This window comes from Cololabis saira, chromosome 24 (assembly GCF_033807715.1).
Source record: "Cololabis saira isolate AMF1-May2022 chromosome 24, fColSai1.1, whole genome shotgun sequence".
Taxonomy (NCBI): domain Eukaryota; kingdom Metazoa; phylum Chordata; class Actinopteri; order Beloniformes; family Belonidae; genus Cololabis; species Cololabis saira.
In genome coordinates this window covers 3,767,486-3,794,399 of record NC_084610.1, presented here as the reverse complement: position 1 = coordinate 3,794,399, position 26,914 = coordinate 3,767,486, and the positions used below count along the sequence as shown (strand labels likewise).

The window sequence follows — 26,914 nt, the reverse complement described above, 5'->3', positions numbered from 1 at the left end:
CTCAGTTAATATAAACATCTTTGACGTTAAAAAGTTTATAGAACATAATAGCATATAGGACATGAAAAATAACATCAGGTACTTTGCTGAGTAACTAATTACTCTTACAATGACGTCATTAAGTTACAAACTCAATTACTTTTTGGGAGAAGTAATGTGTAACTATAACTAATTACTTTTTTAGAAAGGAAGAAGACCAACACTGGTGCCTAGTGATGCCTAAGTCTTATGTGTTTTGCTCTGCCATTGTTCGTTTTAGCACAATAAAACCAACAGGATATATCCTGTTGGACTCTTACTGAACGAAGTTCATTGAGTTATTGCTGAAATTAAGTTTGATATGTTCCAGGTGATATGTTTGCACTTTGAACTGTGGTCACAAACTCTGATATCAATTTTATAGACACTGGTTTGTAGGTGCAGCTGACTTCAGGGAAAGAGAAGAGAACGTAACAAACTGTAAGTTTCTCCGTTTCTTTAATTATTTTGCTTGAAACAAGGTTTTCTGCTTGTTTCTTCTCCATCGTGTTTTGAGAACATGTTCCCCTCTGAGTTTAACTTTGAGAATTCTTGTATTTGAGGATAAACATGAATCACTGTTCGATGACAGTTTGGTTAAAAGACTGAATGATTAAGAAACGGTTTAAAGATACGTAGATGCCGATTTGTGTTCTTGCTCTTTATGAGTTGAGCCAGAATTGGAGGTCAATTTAGAGATCTCGACCTTCAACATATTAACCCCATGGGATAATAATCGCATTACTGAAGAATTTGGCTTTTTCCTTTTGAAAAATACTCAAACTCTAAAACTCCAAATTCTTCAGTAATGCGATGCATCCATTTCAGATGCCAAAGATTGGTTCATGAAGTAAATGACAAAAACTGTAAAGTTACCGGTACAGGAAAATTAAACCAATAAGACTACAAAGATCTTTTGTTCAAAAGTACAACTGACCAATAAATCAGTATATAAACCAAGTTGGATAAATGCTGAAAAGTTTAATTTTCATGTCCGTCCAGTGTAAACCACAGCTGTCGTGTAAACGCCATGAAGTAATTATTTTTAGAAAAATACATTTAAACCATGCAGATCACACCAAGTTTCAAAGACAAGTTTTAACGAAGATTAAACAAGGTTTCACTGTCTTGAGTGCATAAAAACATTCCTCCCCTGTTAAATTTAACATTTATTACTAGAGTCCAGATCTGATTACGTGATTGGTAATCGGCCCGATCACGTTGTTTCAGACTTAATCGAAATCAGACGTTGCATCCCCATAAGGGATCGGATATAGATATTTTATTCTCATTATTTTGATCACCGCATCAAAACAGATGATGGAAAACATGCTAAACAACTAGTGTAACAACAAGCAACAGGTCCACGTCATTTTGCTCAACAATGCTGCTAATATGAAGAAATCTATGAGTGAGGTTGGGGTGGGGAGGGTGGGCCTGTCACACAAAGTGAGTTAAATAAAGTTCTTTGTTTGTGGGGATCTGCCCATGCGCACAGCAGAGTTACAGCGGAGGCAAATAAATAAAAGTTATAGTTTGCCGACTTTGGGAGCAAGAGGGCTTGCTTTCTCAACGCAGCATGATGGACACCCTGGCTACCACGGGGAAGATTGTAGGTCCTTCAGACACAAATATTTTATTCTTTAAGCCAGAAAAATGAAGTAATAAGTAAGAGTTCAGTGTAAAAAAGCACATCACTAGCATTTATGACACTGTTGCTCTTTTATTTGCTTATTTGTTACATGACTGCTGGGTATTTTAAGTTGAGCTGCTGTTTTTATTTAATTCAAATTTTTACTAGTTAATAGTTGCACTATTATTAGTTGATTGTTCAATCCAAAAAAAGAAAAAAGAGAACTTCACTGTTTAAGTGCAAAATGATAAAATAAGGTGAATAAAATGAAAATAGGGACAACCTGGATCAGTTTATTTTGCATTTGTTAATTTTTTTAATATGTATGTGTAGTATGTGTAGTACTCGGTATCGGCAGATACTCTAAATCAAATGACTTGGAATCGAATCGGGACCAAAGAAACCTGATGGGGACATCCCTATTTATTACACACATTTATTCAAAGTATCTGTTCTCTTTCTTTTCTCTCACAATCCACTTTGTACTTTGATCAGTCGCAAGTTTAAATATCAGAACTAACACTTTTACACTGCACTTGTCCTCAAGGTGACTTCAATCACAGTTAGTTGTGCAGTTAATGATCAACGTTTTCTCAACTGTCTGTCCATCATCACACTGAGACATTTATAATGTTTACAGCTTAATCTTTGTAAAAAATACTCAGCTTGCACAGCCTGTTTGGCTCCTTAGGTTTTTGTATTTAGTCTTGTATTTGGTGTCACGTGCATCCTATAAAAAGTAAACTATAACACAAATCTATAATTTCACTTGTCTTATAAACTAAACACAAACTCTGTTTGAATGTTTCGGTGAAGATAAATGCTGGTGTTTGTTGGGCTGCAACTCTGTCTCGATCTAGTAGTCTGAAATCAGAATTACATCAGATGATCGCAGGTTCATAGTCTAAACACATTTGATAAAACTAAAGATAAGAGCCGATCAGGAGGAGAAGCTATTTGAACAGCATGAGTAGAGCTTATTGTAAATAGACTCATGAAAATTTTATTTGAATTCAGCAAGTCAGATTTTATTAATAACTCAACCTACAACAAAAGAGAACAGAGAAATAGAATTAGCTGCTACACCCAGCTCACTCATGGTGCACCAACAACCAGAACATCACCTGTGAAAACTACCGTAACTGGGAGACCAAACAATAAAAAAAAAACTGGCATTACCACACGTATAAAAACACACATAAAACCACATTTAGTGCAGGAAACCTCCAAAGGAATATGGCATCCCATCAGTCCCTGCGCTGTCCCACCTGACGGCCAAGTTTCCCCACTGAGGGAGAAAATAAAGGATATCTTATCTTATCTTATTACAATAATATTCAGACTTCAGACTTCAGATTTTTTTATCGTCATTATACAGGGCACAACGATAAATTGTATATCAAAAATGCATATATATGCTTTGGTTTCTTACCAGCATGATATTAACCATTAATATATATGCAGACAAGGGCAAAAAAATAAATAAAAAAATTACAGGGCACAACGAAATTAGAGGCATGGAGTGGTGTTTTCCTTCAAAAACAGATTAAGTAGAAATAAAGTAAAAAAGTAGAATAAGTATAAATAAAATAGTACAAAATAAAATAGACTCTGTAAAAAGTACAAAAATGTGCAACAGAGCAGTGTAAACACATGACCTCAAATAGCAGCAGGATTTGTGTGTGTGATCAATTTGGAGAGCAGGGAGGGGAGGGGGTGTGTGTTCAGTGTGGTGACAGTCTGAGGGAAGAAGAATATGTGGCTTGTATTGATAGTTACACAATTAAAGCGATTGAGATTAATAACTAAACACTTCTCATAGCAAACAAGGGGATTAAGTAGCCAAACATATTAAATTAGATGTTTCACTTACTGCTCCGCTGTTCTTGCTGGAAGCAATGTTGAACTGACTGAAATTCACATGCATAGTGGCTCATTTAACTCTTTATAATTTTATATGCTCACCCCTATTTTTATTGGATTTTACTACTCTGTATTTAATTTTTTAGTTTATCCTGTTTTATTATCCCATTGTTTTATCTCAATGTTATATTTAAATGTTTTAGTCGTTATTTATGGTCTATTTTATACATCCTATTATACATCCTCCTTGCTTTCTAGACCTACTTTTAGGATTTTATGTTATGCTTTTATACCTTTTTAGTGTGTATTTTAACATCATAGCCTATCTTATCCTGCGGCAGGGCATTAATACGTTTTATGTTTGTGTATTGTTTTTATGTAAAGCCCTTTGTGCTGCATTTCTTATGCATAAAAGGTGCTAAATAAAGTTTGGTTTGATTAGGTCACATGGTTTGTCAAACTGGAGAAGAGTAAAGAAATAGATCTTTTTACATGAAAATATTGTTTTTAAACAAGAGAAACCCTCTAATGCAATAACGTAGTGTTATTTGTAAATCATTGTGGAGCTATTAAAAGTACTGTAAAGACATTGATCCTGAGTAAATGTAAAATCCTAAAACACGTTTAACTGTAATGGCTGAAATTGTTTTCCCGTTTGTTTGAGTTTGTTTGTTTTTGTGAACATGATGCTTGTTGTGCTGCAGCAAATGTTTCATTTGTAAAAAGCAGTTGACGCCTATTCCTGTTTGGCGTTTGTTCTTTTATTTTAGACATCCTACGGCTCCAGGTCTCCATCTAGTGGTCTGATAGAAGAACATCAGCTGATGGGAATATAAAACAGAAGATCTAATCAGTAGATCTTTGATGTGCTTCCTCCAAAAAAAGAAAAAAACATGTGTGACCTGAATTGCAGGTGAATTTAGCAGCATGGATGGTCATGAGGACGGAGAAGAGGGAGTCCCTCCCTCACAAACACCTCCGTGTGAGAAAGACGAGAACCACAGCCAAGCTCAGAAGTGAGATGATCATTTCTAACTGTCCATGACTATTCTGTACATCACAGCTCAGTTCTTACATTACCAACTATGATCTTTCACAGAACCGAACCGGAACCAGAACATGATCCCAGCTGTGTTTCCTTCAAGAGCAACAGGTCAAGAGACATTATCACTAAGTTTAAAGACCAGTCTTCTGCTGCAGAGAGGTGGGTTGTTTGTTGTTTGTTGTGATGCGTCGATGATGTTTGATGCGTCGACTTCCACAAATCGTCAACATCATATTTTCTCTTTGACAAATGGCCACACTCACGTGGGTCACCCAAAACAAACAGTTCCTCTTTGCAGAATGGAGACCCAAACTGGGACTTCCTCACAGCGTGTCCAACAAAGCGCTGCAAAAAGCCCCTAAAAACTGCTCTCTCTAAGTCATCGAAAGTATGGGAATACCTTAAATCTAGTCTCAAACATATTTGGTAATTGGCAGCGATGTTGGAGCATCTAAAGCGGTGGCACCTCTGTCTCTCGTGGACGGGAAAATAATTAATACAAAATAGGCAAAATATTTGTAAAAACTAACGTCACATGATCAAATTATGGCATACATCAGCTCCTTTACGTGATGTTTTCTGTTCATAACTGTTTACCGGCATGAAAAATGTTTTTTTTAAAAAGAAGTTGGTTAGCAGAAACCAAAGTGCCACTGGAAAATGATTCCTATTGAAAACAACTGTTTTTTTGTCATCTATCTGCCAAATGTAGCGTAATCGCATTTTGATGACACATGTGCTCAGCATTTTTTTCATGCAATAGAAATCTGTAATTTAGTGTGAAACAGTGCCCTTCTTTTATCAAAATATATTATTTTTAACACATTTGAAAAAATATGCAGTGCAATGCAAAACACTGTGCCGTGTAGTGTTTTGCACTGCACTGCATTTTTTAAATCTTTTGTCATTTTGTACAGGAGAGATTTTTGTTGGACTGTAAGCAAGCTGGCCTTTTGATTTTGTATAATTTTATTATATATTTATATTTAGCTGTGCAAAACTGTGTTGTTTAATGAACTATAAGGATTTTTTTATATTTATTTCATACCTTATAGTTTTTATTGATGGAACAACAGAAAAATCCTTAAAATATATAACTGCAACCATCATCTTTCACAGGACCGAACCAGAACCAGAACATGATCCCAGCTGTGTTTCCTTGAAGAGCAACAGGTCAAGAGAAATTTTGGCTGTATTTAATGACCGGCCTCCTGCTGCAGAGAGGTGGGTTGTTTCTAATAGGCCTGTAGTGATGATTCAATGAGTCGACTTCAAAAACATCGTGATCATATTTTCTCATGGTCTCATGAACATCTGTGGGATCAGCAGGACCAAAAACGTTACGCTTCATCTCAATCCCTGTTCACATCTAAAGATCCCTTCTACCTTTAGTTCATGGTTGTGTGTGCAGGTACGATGTGAGCTAATTCTTCCTGATTCCTCCACAGATTTGAGCAGCAGAGCTCAGAGTCTTCCATTCGTCAGTCTGTCCAGCAGCAGCAAACAGATCTGGACTCCACATTAATGGTAGAACTACTTTTATATGCATATTGTTGATTGTCTCTATGCTGCATTTTGAATCCTAGTGGATTGTTATGTGTTTAACTTAGGTCTGATTTTTCTCCATGACTTCACTGTAATTCTTACGGTCTCCAGATGCTGGAGGAGAACATTGTCATGTTTGTGAAGAAGGAGATGAAGAACATCCAGAGGGTTCTGAGTGCAGATTACCCAGAATCCATAGAAAATCAGAGTGAGGATGAGAAGGTGTTTGAGGGTGAGAATGAAGAACAAAGAAGAAGCAAACGAGCATTTGTGAAGATCGCATTGTTCTTCTTGAGGATAATGAAGCAGGAAGAGCTGGCTGACTGTCTGCAGAGCAGTAAGAACATTTCTCTTCACATTTGGACAAATGATTCAGAATGTATCTACATATCCAATGACCTGTTCTTTGGGCTGATTAAAATTAGGAGTGACAGGAAAAAAAACATCACACAACAATAAACATAGTATATCAAGACTTGATTAGCAAGTCCAATAAAATATTACATTACTACATTATGTTTTAACCTTTCAAGGCAACAGCATATAAGTCTCGCTGCTGTTATCATTTCTTACAGTTGGTCATTAAATCAAAATGGAGCTGCAGGAAATACAAGTCCAAACATCAGTGAAAGAAACTGATGGCAAACTTTGAATTCAAGAGTTTTCCTGGTTGAAGGAGCCACATATGACATGTATTTTGCAAAGTTTGGTTATAAGTGTTGGTGCTTCAGAATGGAAAGATTTTAAAAGCTCTTCAACATTACATGATGCAGGCAAAATAGATGACTCGATTTACCTCTGCGGAAAATATCCTCTTGATGTAAAAGGAGCAGCTTTTTATCTGGATTGACAACTTCTGACCTCTAGTCCTGTTTTGCACATGAATACATCCAGTCAAGTGGCTCTCTGGATTATATGCGTTTACCAGCCAACCCGTTGCCGCTCGGAAGCCCGCCCTCGACCCCCTCCAGCCAATATCCGGTGCACACTCACTCCAAAATTTACAAAAACTAGGTAATTTACAAATCTTACTAATCTTGTGGAACCAAAGGTCTAATAGATCCTATCCAGTAAAGTATTTAGTCCAAAATACATTATTATACCAGTTAATATCCACAAACAGCCGCTCTTCATCTCGACCGTCGTCGGAGAAGCACATGTTGTTTTGTTTACACTCTGTAACTCCTCCGTCCTGGGGTCCGTTTCACAAAGCAGGTTTAGTGAAAACTCTGAGTCTGTTAACCCTGAAATGAGGGAAACTCTGAGTTTTCCGTTTCACAAAGGGAGGTAACTCAAACCAGAGAAAGAGAGGTAACTCTAGCCTGTTTCACAAACAGAGGTAACTTAAGCTCTCGGTCAGTTACCGTAGTAACAGACGCTCTGAATCTAACCTGGTTGGGACCAGGTTTATCTCAATGAACCTGGAGTTTCTCTGCGTCTCCGCCTCTTTCAGAGCCGCACGCACATTTGATTTCCTCATTCACTCAGTCAGCAGGCGAGTTCTGCCGTCTTTCATTAAAAACAGAGTCAGTATATATATTAGAAGTCACGAACATGGCATGTCCTTTTGATGAAGACCCAACTGATGAAGGTGCAGCATTAATGTGCAGAGAATTAAATATTCGTCGGGAGATGGTTATCAGACCACGTAATACATGTATATTACAGTACATAGTCTCATTACAGGCAAAGCAATATATGTTAATCCTTTATTTGTTATAATTTTGATCTGAATCAGAATCATCTTTATTGGCCAGGTTCGAACATTGTCCAACAAGGAATTTGACTCCGGTAATTTCGCTCTTTGGTGATGAAATAGAATAAACAATAAAACAAATGTGGAATTTCTATGATATAGAATAAAAAGTATAAACATTTAAGGTGCAGCAGTTTGAGGTAGAGAGAGAAAAGAAAAGAAAAAGGGACAGTTCTGAATGAAAATAAACATAACCTATTTACAATTTTACAGGGCAATTATACAAAAAAATACAAAAAGATTATACAAATTATACAAAGAAATACACAGTGAGGGGTGCAGCTGAGTGAGGCAGACATGGTTGTCAAGGAAGGTGCTATATGATTTTTGCACGTGATTGGTTACTCTGAGACTGTATTATTTGTGGGAGTTCATCAGAGCAACCGCTTGGGGGAAGAAACTGTCCCTGTGTCTGGAGGTTCTGGCGCACAGAGCTCTGTAGCGCCGTCCAGAGGGGAGGAGTTGGAACAGGCTGTGTCCCGGGTGTGAGGGGTCAGCAGAGTTTCGACCTGCCCGTTTCCTGGTCCTGGACCGGTACAGGTCGTCGATAGATGGGAGGTTAGTCCCAACTATCCTCTCTGCAGACCTGATTGTCCGTTGCAGTCTGTGCCTCTCTAGTTTGGTGGCTGACCCAAACCAGACAGTGATCGAAGTGCAGAGAACAGACTGGATTATTGCAGTGTAAAAGGTGATCAGCAGCTGCTGTGGCAGGTTAAACTTCCTGAGTTGACGCAGGAAGTACAACCTTTGCTGAGCCTTCTTCCTGACGGAGTTGATGTGGGTGGTCCACTTCAGGTCCCGGGAGATGGTGGACCCCAGGAACCTGAAGGAGTCTGAAGTGGAGATAGTGCTGTTGAGGATGGTGAAGGGGGTGGCGGTGGGTTTTTCCTGAAGTCCACTGTCATCTCCACAGTCTTGAGCGGGTTCAGCTCCAGGTGGTTCCGACCGCACCAGTGGACCAGCTGTTCCACCTCCCGTCTGTATGCGGACTCGTCACCTTCCCAGATCAGGCCGATGACGGTGGTGTCGTCCGCGTACTTCAGGAGCTTCACAGACAAGTCCCCTGAGGTGCAGTCGTTGGAGTAGAGGGAGAAGAGCAATGGTGAGAGGACGCACCCCTGGGGGGCGCCAGTGCTGATGGTCCGGGTGCTGGATGTGATGCTCCCCAGCCTCACCTGCTGCCTCCTTTCACTCAGGAAGCTGGTAATCCACTGACAGGTGGGGGCAGGCATGGTGAGCTGGGTGAGCTTCTGGTGGAGGATTGCGGGAGCGATCGTGTTGAAAGCCGAGCTGAAGTCCACGAACAGGATCCTCGCGTAGGTCCCTGGGGTGTCGAGATGACGCAGGATGTGGTGCAGTCCTATGTTGACTGCATCATCCACCGACCTGTTTGCCCGGTAAGCAAACTGCAGGCCGGGGTCGAGCAGGGAGCCTGTGATGTCCTTCAAGTGGCTCAACACCAGCTGCTCAAAGGTCTTCATGACCACGTACGTCAGGGCGACGGGTCTGTAATCATTTAGTCCTGTGATGGTGGGTTTCTTGGGAACTGGGATGATGGTGGAGCGTTTGAGGCATGAGGGCACCTCACACAGCTCCAGGGACCGGTTGAAGATCTGTGTGAAGGTGGGAGCCAGCTGCTCGGCGCAGACTCTCAGGCAAGAGGGGGACACGCCGTCCGGGCCTGGAGCCTTCCTGATCTTCTGCCGCTGGAACAGCCGACACACGTCCTCCTCACAGATCTGAAGTGCAGGTAGGGTGTCGGGTGGGGCGAGGGGGGTAGACAGAGGTGGGGGGGGGGGTTGGCTGAGGTGAGATGTGAAAAGGCGGGCAGTGGGGGGGGAGGGGGGAATGGTGGAGGTGGAGCAGCAGGGGGGAGGGGGGGATGGTGATGGTGGAGCAGCAGGGGGGGGGGGGGGGGTGGTGATGGTGGAGCCGCAGGGGGGGAGGGGGGGTGATTGAATTGTTTATTGATTTCATAATACATTCAAATGTGTTTAGATTTTTTATTTGGGGTTTCATAAACTGTGAGCAATAATCACCAAAATTATAACAAATAAAGGCTTGAAATATCTCACTTTGTATGTAGTGGGAAATATTTGTTTCACCTTAAGTTGAATTTACTACGAATGAAGTTTTGCAATATATTCAAATTTTCCGACCTCCACCTGTATATTATTACATAAATAAATAAGAGCATAATATGTGTCTGTATTGGTTCAATACGGAACGCAACTTTTAATTCCCAATTACGGAACAATTCCGTATTTCAAGGGACGGGTGGCAAGCCTATAAACCTGTCCAAGCCATCAAGGACTTCCACAGGATTGCAGGTGAATGATGTAGAGATCTGTTCAATTAATTTTATATTAAATTCTGTTCTGCGGTATTACTCTTTTTTCGAAAAACATGTTCAAATTCGCTGTATGGGCGCATTCAAATCTCTAATTCCATTCGGGTGAAAAAAGCAGACCTCCTCTTTTCCGTTGCCATGGTGACTCGTCGAATCAGGGCTCCATTGATGCTGGCTTTTTATAGTTGTGGTGCATGCGCTTAACTCCAGGTGAAACTACTTAGAGTTGAGTAAATTAAGTCTAAACCGCTGTTCTGGAAATGAAAACTCAGAGTTTCTGATCTCAGAGTAGATCAACTAAGAGTTCAGGATTAGACTCAGAGTTTGTTGAACCTGCTTTGTGAAACGAACCCCTGCACGTTTTCAGACGGGAGAGCCCAATGCTAAAATGGAGCGTACGCTCTACATAGATTGACAGGTCATCCGGCCATACAAGAGCTTCCTGTCCCCTCATAGCGAATGAGCCCCTGTGTTGGGGCGGGACGAGCACTTCCGGCTTTTGTCATGAGTTAAACCTATTGCAGCATTCGCCCAGAAAATGGTGCAATTGTATAGCAAATGAAATGCTGAACACAACGAGATATATATATATATATATATATATATATATATATATATATATATATATATATATATAGAACACAAGTCAAAAAATTCATATTTTTACAGCTAAATACTAAAATACTACATGTCGTCAGATGAACGATGAATGAAAGATGATAAACTTTCCATGTGTCTTGCATTCAGACAAAATTAAAAACAGTCATCATAGTTTATCAATTCAGTCTTATGTCTTGGACACCAATCTAATTATAATATAAATCAAAAAAGATTTTTAATCTTATTTAAAAACACTTTTTAAAGTCTTTATTTTGTCAGTCTACATCTTACAAAACACATAAAATATCAGAGAGAAACTGAGGAAGGATGTGTAGTGTCTTCAAAAGAGCAAATAAAAAAGAGCCGCTGAGAGACTGAGGTTGGGCCTGATTGTCCGTCGCGAATAACAAAAACTTCAATTAGAGATGAAAATAAGTTAAAGCTTTTATTAACGACAAAGAAAAGTAAATTATGATAAATGTGCACAAACTTAAAGTCATCACAGCAATCAAAAAAAGGTAGCAGTCAACAAAAAATACGGTGACCCCCCCCACCCCCACCCCCCCCACCCCAAACCGTGAATGTGCATAGATCCTGAAATAAGTACACTCTTGTAAGGAATTAAGAACTGGATATTGCCATCAGAATAATGAATAGTTTAGACTGAGAAAAGACTTTCAATTAAGCCTTGACCCAAAGAATCAAGACATAATCAAGTACTGTATGGTTAACTGCATTAACGAAACAAAAAAAAACATACTGATAAACTTTTCTGGTGTTTATTCAGAACAAGTTGCTGCTGTTTGTCAACAAAAAGTCAAGTTTAAACTGAAGAACACATGCAAGTGTGTATTTGAAGTGATAGCAAAGGCAGGAAATCCAACCCTTCTGAATGACATCTACACGGAACTCTTCATCACAGAGGGAGGGACAGCTAAAGTCAATCAAGAACATGAAGTCAGACAGATTGAAGCTGGGTCCAGTGAACAAGACATGAAGGAAACAAAAATCAGACCTGAAGACATATTCAAACTGCTACCTGGAAGAGTTGAACCAATCAGAACAGTAATGACGAAGGGGATGGCCGGTATTGGAAAAACTGTCCTAACGCAGAAGTTCACTCTGGACTGGGCTGAAGGCAAAACCAACCAAGACATCCAGTTCACATTTCCATTCACCTTCAGAGAGCTCAACGTGCTGAAAAAGACAAAGTTCAGCTTGGTGGAACTTATTCATCGCTTATTCCCTGAAACCAAAGGAATCTGCAGGTTTGAGAAGTTCGGGGTTGTCCTCATCTTCGACGGTCTTGACGAGTGTCGACTTCCTCTGAACTTCCACAACAATGAGGTCCTGACTGACATTACAGAATCCAGCTCTGTAGATGTTCTGCTGACAAACCTCATCAGGGGGAAACTGCTTCCCTCTGCTCAAATCTGGATCCTCACAAGACCTGCAGCTGCCAGTCTAATCCCTCCTGACTGTGTTGACATGGTGACAGAAGTCAGGGGATTTAATGACACACAGAAAGAAGAGTATTTCTGGAAAAGATTCAGAGATGAAGAGGAGGTCAACAGGATCTTCTCTCACATCGAGACATCACGAAGTCTCCACATCATGTGCCACATCCCCATCTTCTGCTGGATCACTGCTACAGTTCTGGAGAAACTGTTGAAAACCACAAAGTCAAGAGAGCTCCCCAAGACCATGACTGAGATGTACATCCACTTCCTGGTGGTTCAGGCCAAACTGAAGAATGTCAAATATGATGGAGGAGCTGAAACAGATCCTCACTGGAGTCCAGAGAGCAGGAAGATGGTGGAGTCTCTGGGAAAACTGGCCTTTGAGGAGCTGCAGAAAGGAAACCTGATCTTCTATGAATCAGACCTGAGAGAGTGTGACATCAATATCGGAGAAGCCTCAGTGTACTCAGGAGTGTTCACACAGATCTTTAGAGAGGAGAAAGGATTGTACCAGGACAAGGTGTTCTGCTTCATTCATCTGAGTTTTCAGGAGTTTCTGGCTGCTCTTCATGTCCATCTGACCTTCACCAACTCTGGTGTCAACCTCTTAAAGGAACAACAGCTGGACACCTGTAATAAGTCTGAAAGGAAAAGAGATGGAGCTGACGAGAGAACTTTCTACCAGAGTGCTGTGGACAAGGCCTTGCAGAGTCCAAATGGAAATCTGGACTTGTTCCTTCGCTTCCTTCTTGGTCTTTCACTTAAAACCAATCAGAGTCTCCTACAAGGTCTGCTGACTAAAACAGGAAGGAGTTCACAGATCAATTCTGAAGCAGTCCAGTACATCAAGAAGAAGATCGAGGAGAATCCAAGCCCAGAGAAGTGCATCAATCTGTTCCACTGTCTGAATGAACTTAATGATCATTCTCTGGTCGAGAAGATCCAACAGTACCTGAGTTCAGGCAGTCTCTGCACAGACAAACTGTCTCCTGCTCAGTGTTCAGCTCTGGTCTTCATCTTACTGTCATCAAAAAAAGACCTGGAGGTGTTTGACCTGAAGAAATACTCGGCTACAGAGGACGCTCTACTGAGGCTGCTGCCAGTGGTCAAAGCTTCGAAGAAAGCTCTGTAAGGATTGATAAAAAACATTTTCAAATATGTCAATTTCTTTTACTATACAAAAAATAACTTAAATTAAATTTAGTGTTGTGAAATTAATGTTGGTGTACTTTACATGAAGGGAGAAATCCAGAAGATTATTCTAATATTCAAACACCATTGAATTGATCTTGTTATATTGTGTAATTACAATTGAATTCTTCCTTTTTTGTTCTGCAGACTAAGTCTCTGTAATCTGTCAGAGAGAAGCTGCAAAGCTCTGTCTTCAGTTCTCAGCTCTAAGTCCACCAGACTGACAGAACTGGACCTGAGCAACAACGAGCTGAACGATTCAGGAGTCAAGACGTTGTCTGTAGGACTGAAGAGTCCAGGATGTGAACTGGAAACACTGAGGTCAGTCTTCATTAAAATGTTTGATCACACATTAACTACTGTACCTAGTGTCTCTATCATTGTGAATGCCGTCATGCTTGAATAAACTGTAATAAAACAGTAGGAAATTATAAGATTCTCTTTTGCCTACAATGATTTTTACACACATGAAAATACCATTAAAAAAAGAGCTAAGAAATGCCAATTAAATTAATTCACACATCCTTGACAGCGGTACCAAATTAGAGACATTTTTCTATTAAATTACTCAAAATGGGGCTGACTGGCTGGTAAGTTAACAAGTGGCTAACTTAGCTGCGCTCCAACACAGTAGCACCAAAACCACAACATTGATTTAAATTTGCTGGAGGAGTTCCTTGGACGATGTTGATTAAGAATATATCACAAAAATCAGTACTTTTCAGTTGAATTGGGCCATCCTCCAGTAAGTAGCAGCCTTCAGCCTTGGGGGGAGTTAATTACTGCCTTCTGCTTAGACACGTTTCCTCCTCTGACCCTTCCAGGCCAATCTAGAACCTGTCATTGCAGTGAGCTCGTTACAGATAACAAGACATGTTGAAACTAAGACTTCTGATGCTCTATTAGGTTTTTCTTCACAGTTGTGTTGTCGTGTGTGTTGTGTTTCTGCAGACTGTCAGGCTGTCTGATCACAGAGAAAGGCTGTGCTTCTCTGGCATCAGCTTTGAGCTCCAACCCGTCCCATCTGAAAGAGTTGGACCTGAGCTACAATTATCCAGGAAAATCAGGGGTGAAGATCCTCTCTGCTGGACTGAACAATCCACATTGGAAACTGGAAAATCTCAGGTATTGTTAAACCTGATGCAGCCACACAGAGGATCAAGAGCGCTCAACACCATGTCCTCCAAAACAATTATTAGTCATTTCTCTGCCTCCTCTGAGATAATCATAAATTACTGGCTCGCAGCTCCACAGCTCAAGCACATGAAAGAATGTCTACAACCTGAACCATCGCTGTTTCAACTCAACAATCGACCCACAACACTGAACTTCAACAACTGTTAGGCAATTAAGACTCTCCTCTCAAACACAGACTTACTGACAGAACTGACAACAACTGACCTAACTCCCTAATAAACTACTACTTACTGAAGGAGTACGCAGATATTACACCTCTAAAAGGTCTTCATGTTATTGGGCACTGCCTCATTAAATGTGTCAAACACTAAAAAAACTGCATCCCAAACACCACCTAATGCCTAATGCTTTTAGCTACTGAGATGCTTGACCAAGAGTAACCTGGTCGACGCGCTTTTGGCTGCTGCTGCTCACGTTTCCGGCAGCGATCGAAGAACCAGAACGTTGTTCTTCTGATGCAATTAAAGATTAATTTATTCTGATTTCATGGACAGTTGATCCGACAAAGAAAACGTTGGCAGTTAGCGCCACAGCGGTCAAAAACCTTTTGCCCTTCCGGGTCAAACACCTGCCAGACAACAGTGACATAACCACCTTTATACCTGACCCTCAGGTAACAACACAGCGACACCTATACGCACACAGAGTGAACAACAACCCATAACATATTTGGCTCCTATAGACCATACTGCAGAAATAACATTCACTTCACAGCTTTAAGCAGTTTTTGACTACTGACAATTGTTCTAGATAAAAAGCGTTGCGGTTTCACTCTTCCACGCATTGGTCTTCTCGTCACCCTGGCTGATTCAGCAAAGATGAAATCAAATCAAAAGACTGGTGAAATTAGACAACCACAGGACTTTAGAGATGCTACTCTCAAGTTAGACCTTTGTGTGTTCCTTTTTGATATTGAAGAACCTGTGTATGAGAGCTGTCAAATGTTCATGTTTTCATACTGAAAAGAGAGTAAACTGGACTGATCCCCTCTTCTCTTCAGGATGGAGCCTGCTGGAATCCAGTGGATGAAACCAGGTCTGAAGAAGTGTAAGTCGTTTTTCATGAGATTAATGAAAACAAAGCAGCTTCAAACTATCACACAACCATTCATGAGTCAATCAGTGATGACAGATCAATAACTCCAGCAGGGTTTTTTTTTTTCTCTATCTATTAGATTCCTGTGAACTGAGAATCAACACAAACACAGTAAATAAAAACATCAAATTGTCTGAAGACAACAGGAAGATGACCTGGTTGAAGGAGGTTCAGTCATATCCTAATCATCCAGACAGATTTGTTGAGTGGCCTCAGCTGCTGTGCAGAGATGCCCTGACTGGTCGATGTTACTGGGAGGTCCAAAAGAAGGGCAGAGTTGAGATATCGGTGAGTTACAGAGGAATCGGAAGGAAAGGAGACAAGAAAGACTGTGCCTTTGGGAAGAATGAACAGTCCTGGAGTCTGGAGTGTTTTGAAGGTGGTCGGTATTCTGTCAGACATGGTAGGAGAAAACTATCCTATTCCATCTCCTCTTCCTCAGTCTCTAATGGAGCAGCAGTTTATGTGGACTGTCCTGCTGGGACTGTGTCCTTCTACAGTGTCTCCTCTGACGGACTGAAGCATCTCCACACCTTCAACACCAACTTCACTGAACCTCTTTATCCTGGATTTGGGTTCTGGCCCGATTCTTCTGTGACTTTGGGTTCAGCTTAGTAATTCATTGAACTGAAAGTCCAGTCTGTACTAGGGATGTTAACAATTAATTGATTTTAGATTAATTGTCAATAAGAAATTACTCGATTAAATTAATCAATTAACAGTTAAGCACCATTTTATCATTGGGCTGTGTTCCGTGAAGGTAATGCTGATTTAATGTCTCGTCCCGCCCACACGATGGCGCCATTGCCATAGCCTATTCAAAAGGTCATGTCATGCATACACCTCCCTGCTTCCTTTACCGACAGCTGTCTGTTGTCCCGCGGACACAACACAGAAACCATGAAGTGGTCGCGGTCAAAACCGAGTCCTGTGTTTGAACACTTACGACAAAGTAAAGTGTAAAATATGTGACGCTGTTTTAAAATACAAACACTCAACCACTTCGTTGGTGTACCATTTAAAAAACACACCTCCAATCTGCTTTTTGGGCGAGAGTAGCCGTGTATCACAGCCTACTCTGCCCACAGTGCTAGGTAAAAGAAAGCAGTGTAATGACAAACGAACGGAGGGCATTACTTAGAGGATTTGCAGCATGGCTGCAAAAGACATGATGCCCATAAGCCTAGTGGATGACCAGGGGTTTCAAGAGCTGTTAAACTTAATTTCACAAATAATTCCAAAGATAGCAACAATGGTGGACCCTCGGCACAAGCACTTGGGATTTCTGACCCCAGCCAGGAGGATTTCAGCAAATGCCAAACTGCTTGAACTGGCTCTAGCAGAAGATGTGCACTCCACAACACCAGATGAAGCAAACAGAGAGGAGGAGGTGGCACAGACCAACATGCCAGTCCAGGGAGCTGCACTTCTGCTATGGTTCAACTCCTGGGTGCCAACTACACCAACCCCACCACCACTGATGATGTGGAAAAACAAGTGGGTAGTTTTCTCAAGGGTCCAGTACCACCACTGATTCTAGACCCACAGAGTGGTGGAAAAATAAAGTTTTGTTTGGTTCTTCAAAGCTGGCAAACGTGGCACAACGATACTTGTGTATCCCTGACACACCAGTGGCTTCTGAACGCGTGTTCTCAGCAGCTGGCCTGACTGTAAACCGGCTGCGCTCACGGCTCACTCCTGAGCATGTAGACATGCTCATATTCTTGAACAAAAATGACTAAGTAGGAAATCAGTGTGAAGCACAGTTCAAAACAGTGACATTTTCTTTTAAAACAGACATTTTATTTTAAAAAACACATTTTCTTTGAACTTTTTCACAGTAATATAGGTTAGGCCTGCTAATTTTCTTTTACTGTGTGTGTCACTGCCATTGTTGTCATGTTTGAGTCAATAAATAATTAATAGAATAATAGAATTAATAGATAATAAGCATCCCTAGTCTGTACATATGGACATATGTCTTGGAAACCTTTACAATAACTTTAATCTTTTTTTAAACTTGTATTTAGTTTGGATGCTGTGCTACTTTATATTTTTGCTTGTAATTGTCACTTTCTTAAATCAGTTCTAAGAAACTTTTTTTTCAAGATTTTCTATCTATATATTTTTCACTTATTTTTTTCTTTATTATTATATTATTCTTTATTATTATAATTATTATAATACATGTATTTCTCAATGCCAGACAAGCTGACCTCATTGAGGAAGTTCTTTGTGGTTTGTAGTGGAAGAGCTTGGAACACTGATGAAGACAAGTTGGGACTATCATGAACTCTGAACTTTAAGATGTGACAGCAGGAACATATTGTGGACTCCAGCGTTCCCTCTACCCGGCTTTCATTCAGGGAGTGAGAGACCGCATCAAGACCAGCAAGACAGAAGGAGGAGGGACTGTGGTGCCTGATAATCATGGACATGTTTCAGTGTGGATGTTGAAATATTATACACATATATATTTTATCTTCCTATTAATTCGTATTTGCTACTTATACTTTTGCAGAGTACATTTACTTCAGTATCAGTTTCTGCACGTTATAAACTATGAGACGGGAGTCCATAAGCTGCAAACAGCCAAGATGAAGTTAGAAACAGAGTTTGTCCAATACACAGACTCTCTTTCATTCATCCTCAAAATCAAGCAATATTAAAACTATAGCTACGTCCGAAATTCCATACTTCCACCCTAATGAGTATGCAAAAACAGTACGTGAGATTTTTTAGTTCGTCCGAAACATTAGTACGTACTTAAGTATATTTTTTGAGTATATACTGTTATGGCATTTCGGACGCACCGCATATGTTTTCTGTGATTGTAAAAGGCTTTATTATTACCTGAATGCTTATGAAAATACATTTTAAAAAGTCAAACAATATTAAAATTTTAGCTCAACATTATTGCCAACGATCCCCTCCCACTGGTGTAAAGTCAAAGAGAAGCTTAAAACAAAAACGAGAGAAAATATCCTCCATGTATTTACTGACAGGTTTCACTTGAATTATGACGGTCATATAAAGATAAAGATGTACTTTACTGATCCGGCAAATTATTGAAACAGGAACACAAGAAAAATACTCTAAAATAAGATATCTACTAATAAAAGACAATATACTACAGAACTACAGGAGCTGCTGCTGCAGGCGGCCTCCTCTCACGGCGCCAGGCGCAGTAAAATAATATAAATGTCCTTGTAGTGTTTCAAGTTAAAATTAATTAAAGGTATAGTCTGTAATTGTATTCAAAAACATTTATTGTTATACTGGGTGAAATGGTCCTTCCATCCTGAGAGTAGCCAGTGAATAATGTGTTCAGAAAAAGGAAAGAAAAACATCCGACCTCTCTGACAGCTTTAATCCTGTAAAAATTATGACCAATCTGTTATTTACGGTCCGAATGAAACGGATGGGTCCAGGACCAGAGGCTTGGCAGGGGGGAAAGAACCAATCAGATGCCTTCATTTTAAGCCCCGTCCACGCCCCCCTCCGTCTCATGCGCCCTTTCGACTCGTCTCTCTGCTTCCAGCCTGCTCTCTGCTTCCAGCAGCCTCCAGCCCCCGTGTCCGCTTCCCACGGGTCTTCCTCGGCTCAGAGTGTCCCAGTGTAACCCCCCCCCCCCCGCTCCTCCAGACCGACTGGCAACCGCGGCCTGACATCGGAGGGCCCTCGCTGCTCCCGGCTTCACCGCCGGCTCGCGGTCGGGTGGTCATGTCCAATGTAACGGCTCGCCCTGCTAAAAAGGCTAAAAAAGAAAGCCAAAGTGCGATTCTGCGGCGCAGGTGGGGTCCGTGGCAGACCCCCAGTAGCGGAGCGCCGGTGCGCCGGTGCGCCGGTGCGGAGCGCCGGTGGTGGGGTCTGCGGTGCTCAGCTGCAGGCTCTGGAGCCACGGCTACGCCGTAGCCTACGGCGTAAGGTACGCGGCGACGCGCACCATTCTGCGTTGGTGTAACGCGGAACCATAAATCAGCTTTCAGTGTGTGCTGTGTCTGCTATTCTGAACTTCTAAATAAAAAAATAAAAAAAATAAAATTATAAAAAAATAAAGGATCCCCATAACTTTGATTGGGTGGGCAGGATGCACGTTTGGGTGGGCACAGCTCACCCCCCTGCCCCCCCTAAAACCGGCCTTGCTTACAGGTGAATGAGACATGGGGTAGTTTTGTTGAAAATGTGCTGTCCAAAATGTCCTGGAAAACTCGACTCCTGCAAATGCGCGTTCCCCAAAGTATGTGGGGGCGTGGCTTTGGACGGAGCGCTGACGGGAGGGGAAGGAGGGGGCGGGGCTTAGAGGAGGTGCCACTTTTAAATTTTGCTAGCTCTCAAACATTACAGACTATAACTTTCATTATTCAGACTTATTCATGAGGGCAACGCAGTAGAAGTACAGGATTATGAGATGTTAAGATATGTGTTCTCCTCAGACATATTGTTTGGATGTGGGGATTAACTTATTATTGTTTGTTATATTTACACATGATGGAAGTTTTCCCAGTGTTGTGTGTGCCATGCTTTTATTGTGAAATAACTTCCGGTCTGATTGCTACCCTTGCTGGGCTTTTTTGTTTTGTTTTTTGCAACGAGCTCTGTGTAAGGAAAGCGAGTTGACGGATATAAAATATGTACCACAGCAATTGATATTTCCAGTGTCGTGAGAAATAAATACTCCATTGCAGATGAAGACGGTGTGATCCTTCATCAATATGGGTAATGAAGCTGAAGTGTAAGATGAGTTTATCCTCTCACCCTCTACCATGAGCATCCTTCCTTAGAATGAATTGTACTGTTGAAAGGAAACTTTTTTTTTCTTTTCTAACTCACACACACACTTCAAACATTAAGCAGATACTTGAACAATAAAGTAAATATGGAGACTAAAAAAAGGATTGTCAGAGTTGAGGCGAAACATTCAATAAAGATGAAGTATGACTTGTGTTCATCTGCAGAGCTCAGGAATGAGAACTTAGAAATATCAAAAGCATTTTGACAGTTTGTCAGTTGTGATTGAACGCTAGACCAAATTATTAAATAATTTTGATTAATATTAGATTTTAACTATGGTCCAGCAAGTTACCAAACATGAACACAATCTTTGGAAGATTTACTGAGTTTTGTGGCTCGACTATTAATCTTACTTCCTAAATCTGAGTGGCGGATCAGGAGGTTCTGCTCACTGTGAAACTGAAAATATCAAAACTATTTCAACCTTAATAAAATAACATTCAGTAATCTCACCAGACTGAAATATGAAGACATTGATTTATGGTGAGAAATCCTTGAGTCTGAGTGTATCCCCTCAGTCCCACAGAGTTATCTATGCTTTTTTGTCTTCACCTGGATTTATTTCCTAATATACAGTTTTTTGTTCGGATCATCTGAGGGGAGAAGATAAAAAACTCCTTGCAACATAGAAAATAGGAATAAAACCATTACTTTTTAGGATTCCAAGAGAAACCTTTCATGTGAAAAATAATTGTTTAATCTCATCAGGCTCAAAGCATCAGAAAACACCAGAGTTGGAGTCTGCTCTCCATGTTTGCTGTCTGCACCTTTTTCCTGATTTCAGGTCCAGCAGTGCACCATAAACTGGAACCAGAGCTCAACTGTACAAACACCTCTGACATCGGCATCAGGTTGTTTTGAAGAGCACTTTTGAAGCCTTTATATCCAAATCAAAGCTCTGCAATCATTTCAAGTGTCGCTACCAAAATTATATTTGAAATGAGGGGTGTCAAAGCATCAACATGGACAACCTGTGGTAACGAGGCTGGGCTGGACTTGCTGCAGTGGCACAAGCCAGTTTTCAGCAGACTCCAGCTGGAAGGGCTCTGAAATGATTCGCCGTGGCTCCCGGCTCCTTCAGTCGATCCATGAAGAGGTGCAGAGCCTCCAGCAGACATTATCGACAAGACCTCCCATTTCAAATGTCGTTTTGGTGGCAAAAATCAGAAATTACCACTGCAGTTAGCCAAATGTCTGTTAACAAAAGGTGCCCGCTGCTTTTCTTTGTCCTCAGAGCCTTCCAGGCTGATCCACAGCCAGTCACGGAGGTCTGGTGGTAAATTAACTCTTCTCTTGCTTTTAATACCATCCAAATGCTCTACCAACTGTGCTGCAGCTGATTTTTCCCTTTATTTCCTGCCGACAGCAGCACCTCGGATACAAAGCTTGAAAAGGCAAAGAAGTGGAAAAATCCTACAATTAAATGTACTATTTAGATTTATTACCCTTTTCCATTTAATATCTGCACGGAGACATGCTGAGATTAGAGAAACATGAGGAAACCTATCATTTAAAAAGGTAAAGTTTGACAATTATGCTGATATTGTATTTGTAGGTCAGTCTGGAAGAGTCTGAGGACGAAGCTTGGCACAAGTGAACTGGATCCTCAACAAATCAGTCAACATTTCTGATCTCACCACTGAACCCACATTTGAAACGGATGCTTGATTCCCAGATGTTCATTTCTGAGCGTTTTTGTTGTAAACCAACGAGGAGTCAAATAACCCTCAGTAGGAAATAGGCTGTACTTACTCTGCAGTAGGAGTCTGTGCGAGCAGGAGTCACAGCAAGTATTTGTGGTTGAAGGTTTTGGTTTGCAGGTGAGTTCCTCCTTGTGATGAGCAGAAAGAGGGAAAACAATCAACATGGAGCGGAGAATGAGAGGGATTTATCACATACATACAAATATAGCCTCTGTCTTTTTTTCCAATACAAGTAGGCTACAAAAATTATTCTTGCCTGCATATTAATGTAATGTAATGTATGTAATGTACTTTATTTATAGCACTTTACAACTTTCAGTGTGCCTAAGTGCTTAACAGCAAGTAATAGATAAAAAGGAGTAAAAATAAGAACATTCAAAAACAAACTACGGTACAAAAGAAATAAATAAATAAAATGTTGACCTCGGGACTTCCAGCAAAAGTTGATCAATTGACTTAAGTGCAGTTAAAAGCTTGGATAAATACAAGGGTGCAAGGTCAAAAATAGCTTCAAAAACGAACATCAAAAGTTTAAAATCAATTAGATAAAAGGACAGGAAGCCGATGGAGGGAGTCAAGGACTGGAGTGATGTGCACACGCCTGTTGGTGTTGGTTAAAAGATGGGCAGTAGCAAGTTGCCGTCATCTGCAGCACTTTTTATCAACAATGGTTAAACATTATTACATTTTTATTACATACAGTATATTACTTTGAACTTCAATCCCTGATAAAGCAACATAATCAAACTGTAACTAAAGAAAACAATAAATGGGTAACAAACATTTAACTGACTCATAAGTAAAGTAAAACTATCCTTGGAGATTTTTTTCTCCAGTTTGGTGAAATCACAAGGACCAACTGAATCCATAAAACTGTATCGTGCCCAGTTAAATCATGTTTTCCAGACTGCAAGCGGCTTGAGAAGACTCCAACTGACAGTTGAAACCATCGTCTGTTCTGGTTTATCCTGTTTGAGATGATATGAACTGATACCGTCGGATTCTGTTTGAACCAACACTAGCTGGAGTTTGCACTTTGAACGATGGACATAAACTCTGATATCAATTTTATAGACGCAGGTTTGTAGGTGCGGCTGACTTCAGGGAAAGAGAAGAGAACGTAACAAGAACAGGACGGAGTCGTACATAAACTGTTGCAGTTCCAGATGACGTGTCGTCTTCTTCATCAATTTGGACTGATTGGAGAAACTGTAAGTTTCTTCATTTCTTTAATTATTTCTCTTGAAACAAAGTTCTGCTGGTTTCTGCATAATTGATTGAGAAACGGTTTAAAGATCTGCAGATGCCGAAGATTAAACGATTCACTGTCTTGAGTGCATAAAAACATTCCTCCCTTGGAAAATGTTAACATTTATTACACACATTTATTCAAAGTATCTGTTCTCTTACTTTTCTCTCACAATCCACTTTGTACTTTGATCAGTCGTGAGTATAAATATCAGAACTAACACTTTTACACTGCACTTGTCCTCAAGGTGACTTCAACAACAGTTGTGTGATTAGTTGTGCGGTTAATGATCAAAGTTTTCTCAACTGTCTGTCCATCACACAGACATTTATTAATTTTTACAGCTTAATTTCTGTAAAAATACTCAGCTTGCACAGCCTGTTTGGCTCCTTAGGTTTTAATATTTTTAGTCTTGTATTTGGTGTCACGCAAATCGTATAAAAAGTCAACTATAACACAAATCAATGATTTCATTTGTCTTAAAAACTAAACACAAACTCTGTTTGGATGTTCCGGTGAAGATAAATGCTTGTGTTTGTTGGGCTACAACTCTGTCTCGATCTAGTAGTCTGAAATCAGAATTACATCAGATAATCACAGGTTCATAGTCTAAACACATTTGATAAAACTAAAGATAAGAGCCGATCAGGAGGAGAAGCTATTTGAACAAGATGAATGATGTACGAGTCCTCAGCAGATTAAAAGTCAAGTCTGAGGAAACTGGTGCAGATTTGAATTCAAAAGCATGAACAAAATTCAAGAGTATGCTCCTGCACACACACACACACACACACACACACACACACACACACACACACACACTTCCCAATTTGTATGAATAGAAAGGTGTGTCCAAACCTTTGGTCTGTACTGTGTATATCACACACACACACACACAGAGTTTTACCGAAGATTAAACAATGTTTCACTGTCTTGACTGTATAAACACATCCCTCCCTTGTTAAATTTTAACATTTATTAGATATGGCCCATAAACAAAGGAGCAGCTTACCTTTGAACAGCATGAATGGTGGTGGAGAGAGGGTGAGAGAGTGATTTGATTCGAAGATTTTATTTCGAACATGCATGATAAAAAAAAAAGAGTACAAAAAAGTAAACAAACAGAATACAAATATATATATATATATATATATATATATATATATGTATGTACACACACACATATATATATATATATATATATATATATATATATATATATGTGTGTGTGTGTGTGTGTGTGTGTGTGTGTGTGTGTGTGTGTGTGTGTGTGTGTGTGTGTGTGTGTGTGTGTGTGTGTGTGTGTGTGTGTGTGTGTGTGTACACAGCACTTAGGCAGACCTCACGGATCCACCAACATGCTCGAAACGGAGTAGGAATGAAGTAAACACTTATCGAGTTCTACCCCTGAATCTTACATTCTTAGATATAACATTCATACATACAATAAGACGAGTTTCAATAAGCTTACTTATAAAACACCCATACCTACTTTAATAACTGTTCAATACAGTGATATAATACTCAATTATATGTATATAGAAATAGTCAAATTCATAGCAAATCAAGGCAAACAAAAGAAAACAAAACAAACGCCCAACATTAAGTTGTGTTCCTATGTATGTATGTACTAATAGAAGTAATTATAATGCATAGTATTCCATTATCATTACTTTACTTTAATACTACAATATAATAGAGAACAATATACAGCAATGGTATAAAAAAATGCTTGAATAACTATGGTATATAAGAGTAGATATGCTATATATACACTGGTTCATATTTACCTCCAATTATATGCATAAACATTACTATAAATCTCTCTATCAACATATCTACACACATACAGTGAGAGTGAGAGAGATAGAGTGGGAGAGAGACCTCTTCCCCTCTTGCTCTTTGTTCCTGTACCAATACTCGCACTTCCACCCTCATGCACCTCATTTGTGCATTCCCGATGTTCGGTACGAGTCCCATTTCTCAAGAGCAATGGTTCCGAAGTGTGGATCAAGGGGACGTGGCTCCTTTGATCCACACCTCGGTATAGCCCAAAACGGCAGAAAAATGCCCGCGTCTGCGGATCCTATGCAAAGGAAAATGTGCATTTAAGAGTTGAAATATTTTAACTTTTTTTACGCTGTATATGTGTAAATACAATCACGGTATGCTGTTACTTGGGAACAAGCATAAATATCTGATGAAACATTATTGTAATTTGTGCAGCGGTATATATGGACATTCTTTGCTAACAATTTCATTTTTTTTTTTAATCATTCATACAGTATGACATCCTATCTAAACTTTTCACTTGTACAATACATTTAGAATGTATAAAAACTAAAGTATAAAAACATAAAACTTACAAAATACCAGTTATCCAGTCTACATTTACATTTAAAATTACAATTATACACCTGGCTCATATAAATTACTTATAACCAATATACATTTAATATAATGTGTGTGTGGATCAACTCATGAACATCCAACGGCTCCAGGTCTCCATCTAGTGGTCTGATAGAAGAACATCAGCTGATGGGAATATAAAACAGAAGATCTAATCAGTAGATCTTTGATGTGCTTCCTCCAAAAAAAGAAAAGAAAAACCTGTGTGACCTGAATTGCAGGTGAATTTAGCAGCATGGATGGTCATGAGGACGGAGAGGAGGGAGTCCCTCCCTCACAAACACCTCCGTGTGAGAAAGACGAGAGCCACAGCCAAGCTCAGAAGTGAGATTATCATTTCTAACTGTCCATGACTATTCTGCATGTCACAGCTCTCTTCTTACATTACCAACTATCATCTTTCACAGAACCGAACCGGAACCAGAACATGATCCCAGCTGTGTTTCCTTCAAGAGCGACAGATCGAAAGACATTATCATTAAATTTGAAGACCGGCCTTCTGCTGCAAAGAGGTGAGTTATATCTAAAACCTGCCAGAGACTCGGATCCAAACCGTACTCAAACATGAGTCTGACATGAACACAGCTACAGTACTTCTATCACAGGTGGAACCAGCACACTCAATTTCTCTTTCTCTCCATCAGCATCCACCAGAAAAGAGGATCTCTTGAACTTGATCCCAGCTCTGTTTCCTTGAAGAGCAACGGATCGAAAGACATTATCATTAAATTTGAAGACCGGCCTTCTGCTGAAAAGAGGTAAATTGTATCCGAGACAAAGAGAAGCAGAAGAAAAACCTGCCAGAGACTCGGATCTAAACCGTACTCAAACATGAGTCTGACATGAACACAGCTTCTTCTATCACAGGTGGAACCAGCACCCTCAAATCTATTCTTCCTCTCTCTTCGTCAGGGTCCATCAGAAGAGAGATTCTCCTGAACCTGAACCCAGCTGTTGGTCCTTTAAAAGCGACGGATCGAAAGACATTATCATTAAATTTGAAGAA

The 26,914-nt window shown here is 40.2% G+C and overlaps 2 protein-coding genes and 1 long non-coding RNA gene across 3 annotated transcripts; all 3 read left to right on the top strand.

The window, feature by feature from the left end:
* Window positions 1–394: 394 nt before the first annotated feature.
* On the top strand, window positions 395–5,825 carry LOC133425163 (uncharacterized). Its single transcript, XR_009770936.1, has 3 exons — window positions 395–459; window positions 4,285–4,530; window positions 5,679–5,825. It is a non-coding gene; the product is annotated as an uncharacterized LOC133425163 (long non-coding RNA).
* Window positions 5,826–5,882: 57 nt separating this feature from the next.
* On the top strand, window positions 5,883–15,826 carry LOC133425154 (NLR family CARD domain-containing protein 3-like). Its single transcript, XM_061715835.1, has 6 exons — window positions 5,883–6,086; window positions 6,216–6,441; window positions 11,598–13,398; window positions 13,609–13,782; window positions 14,413–14,586; window positions 15,659–15,826. The coding sequence occupies exons 1-6, from the start codon at window positions 6,084–6,086 to the stop codon at window positions 15,795–15,797; spliced, it is 2,517 nt and encodes an 838-aa protein (XP_061571819.1). The 5' UTR covers window positions 5,883–6,083; the 3' UTR covers window positions 15,798–15,826.
* On the top strand, window positions 15,811–16,479 carry LOC133425442 (neoverrucotoxin subunit alpha-like; the record flags this gene model as incomplete). Its single annotated transcript, XM_061716297.1, has 1 exon — window positions 15,811–16,479. A coding segment is annotated over one exon (558 nt), but the record flags the coding sequence as incomplete, so codon positions are not given.
* Between the last annotated feature and the right edge of the window lie 10,435 nt (window positions 16,480–26,914).

What these genes read in the sequence shown, in the direction of transcription:
- LOC133425154 (XM_061715835.1), top strand. An exon ending in TGTGAACTGGAAACACTGAG is followed by an intron (nt 13,783 to 14,412) that starts GTCAGTCTTCAT and finishes GTGTTTCTGCAG; the next exon opens with ACTGTCAGGCTGTCTGATCA. An exon ending in TGGAAACTGGAAAATCTCAG is followed by an intron (nt 14,587 to 15,658) that starts GTATTGTTAAAC and finishes TCTTCTCTTCAG; the next exon opens with GATGGAGCCTGCTGGAATCC.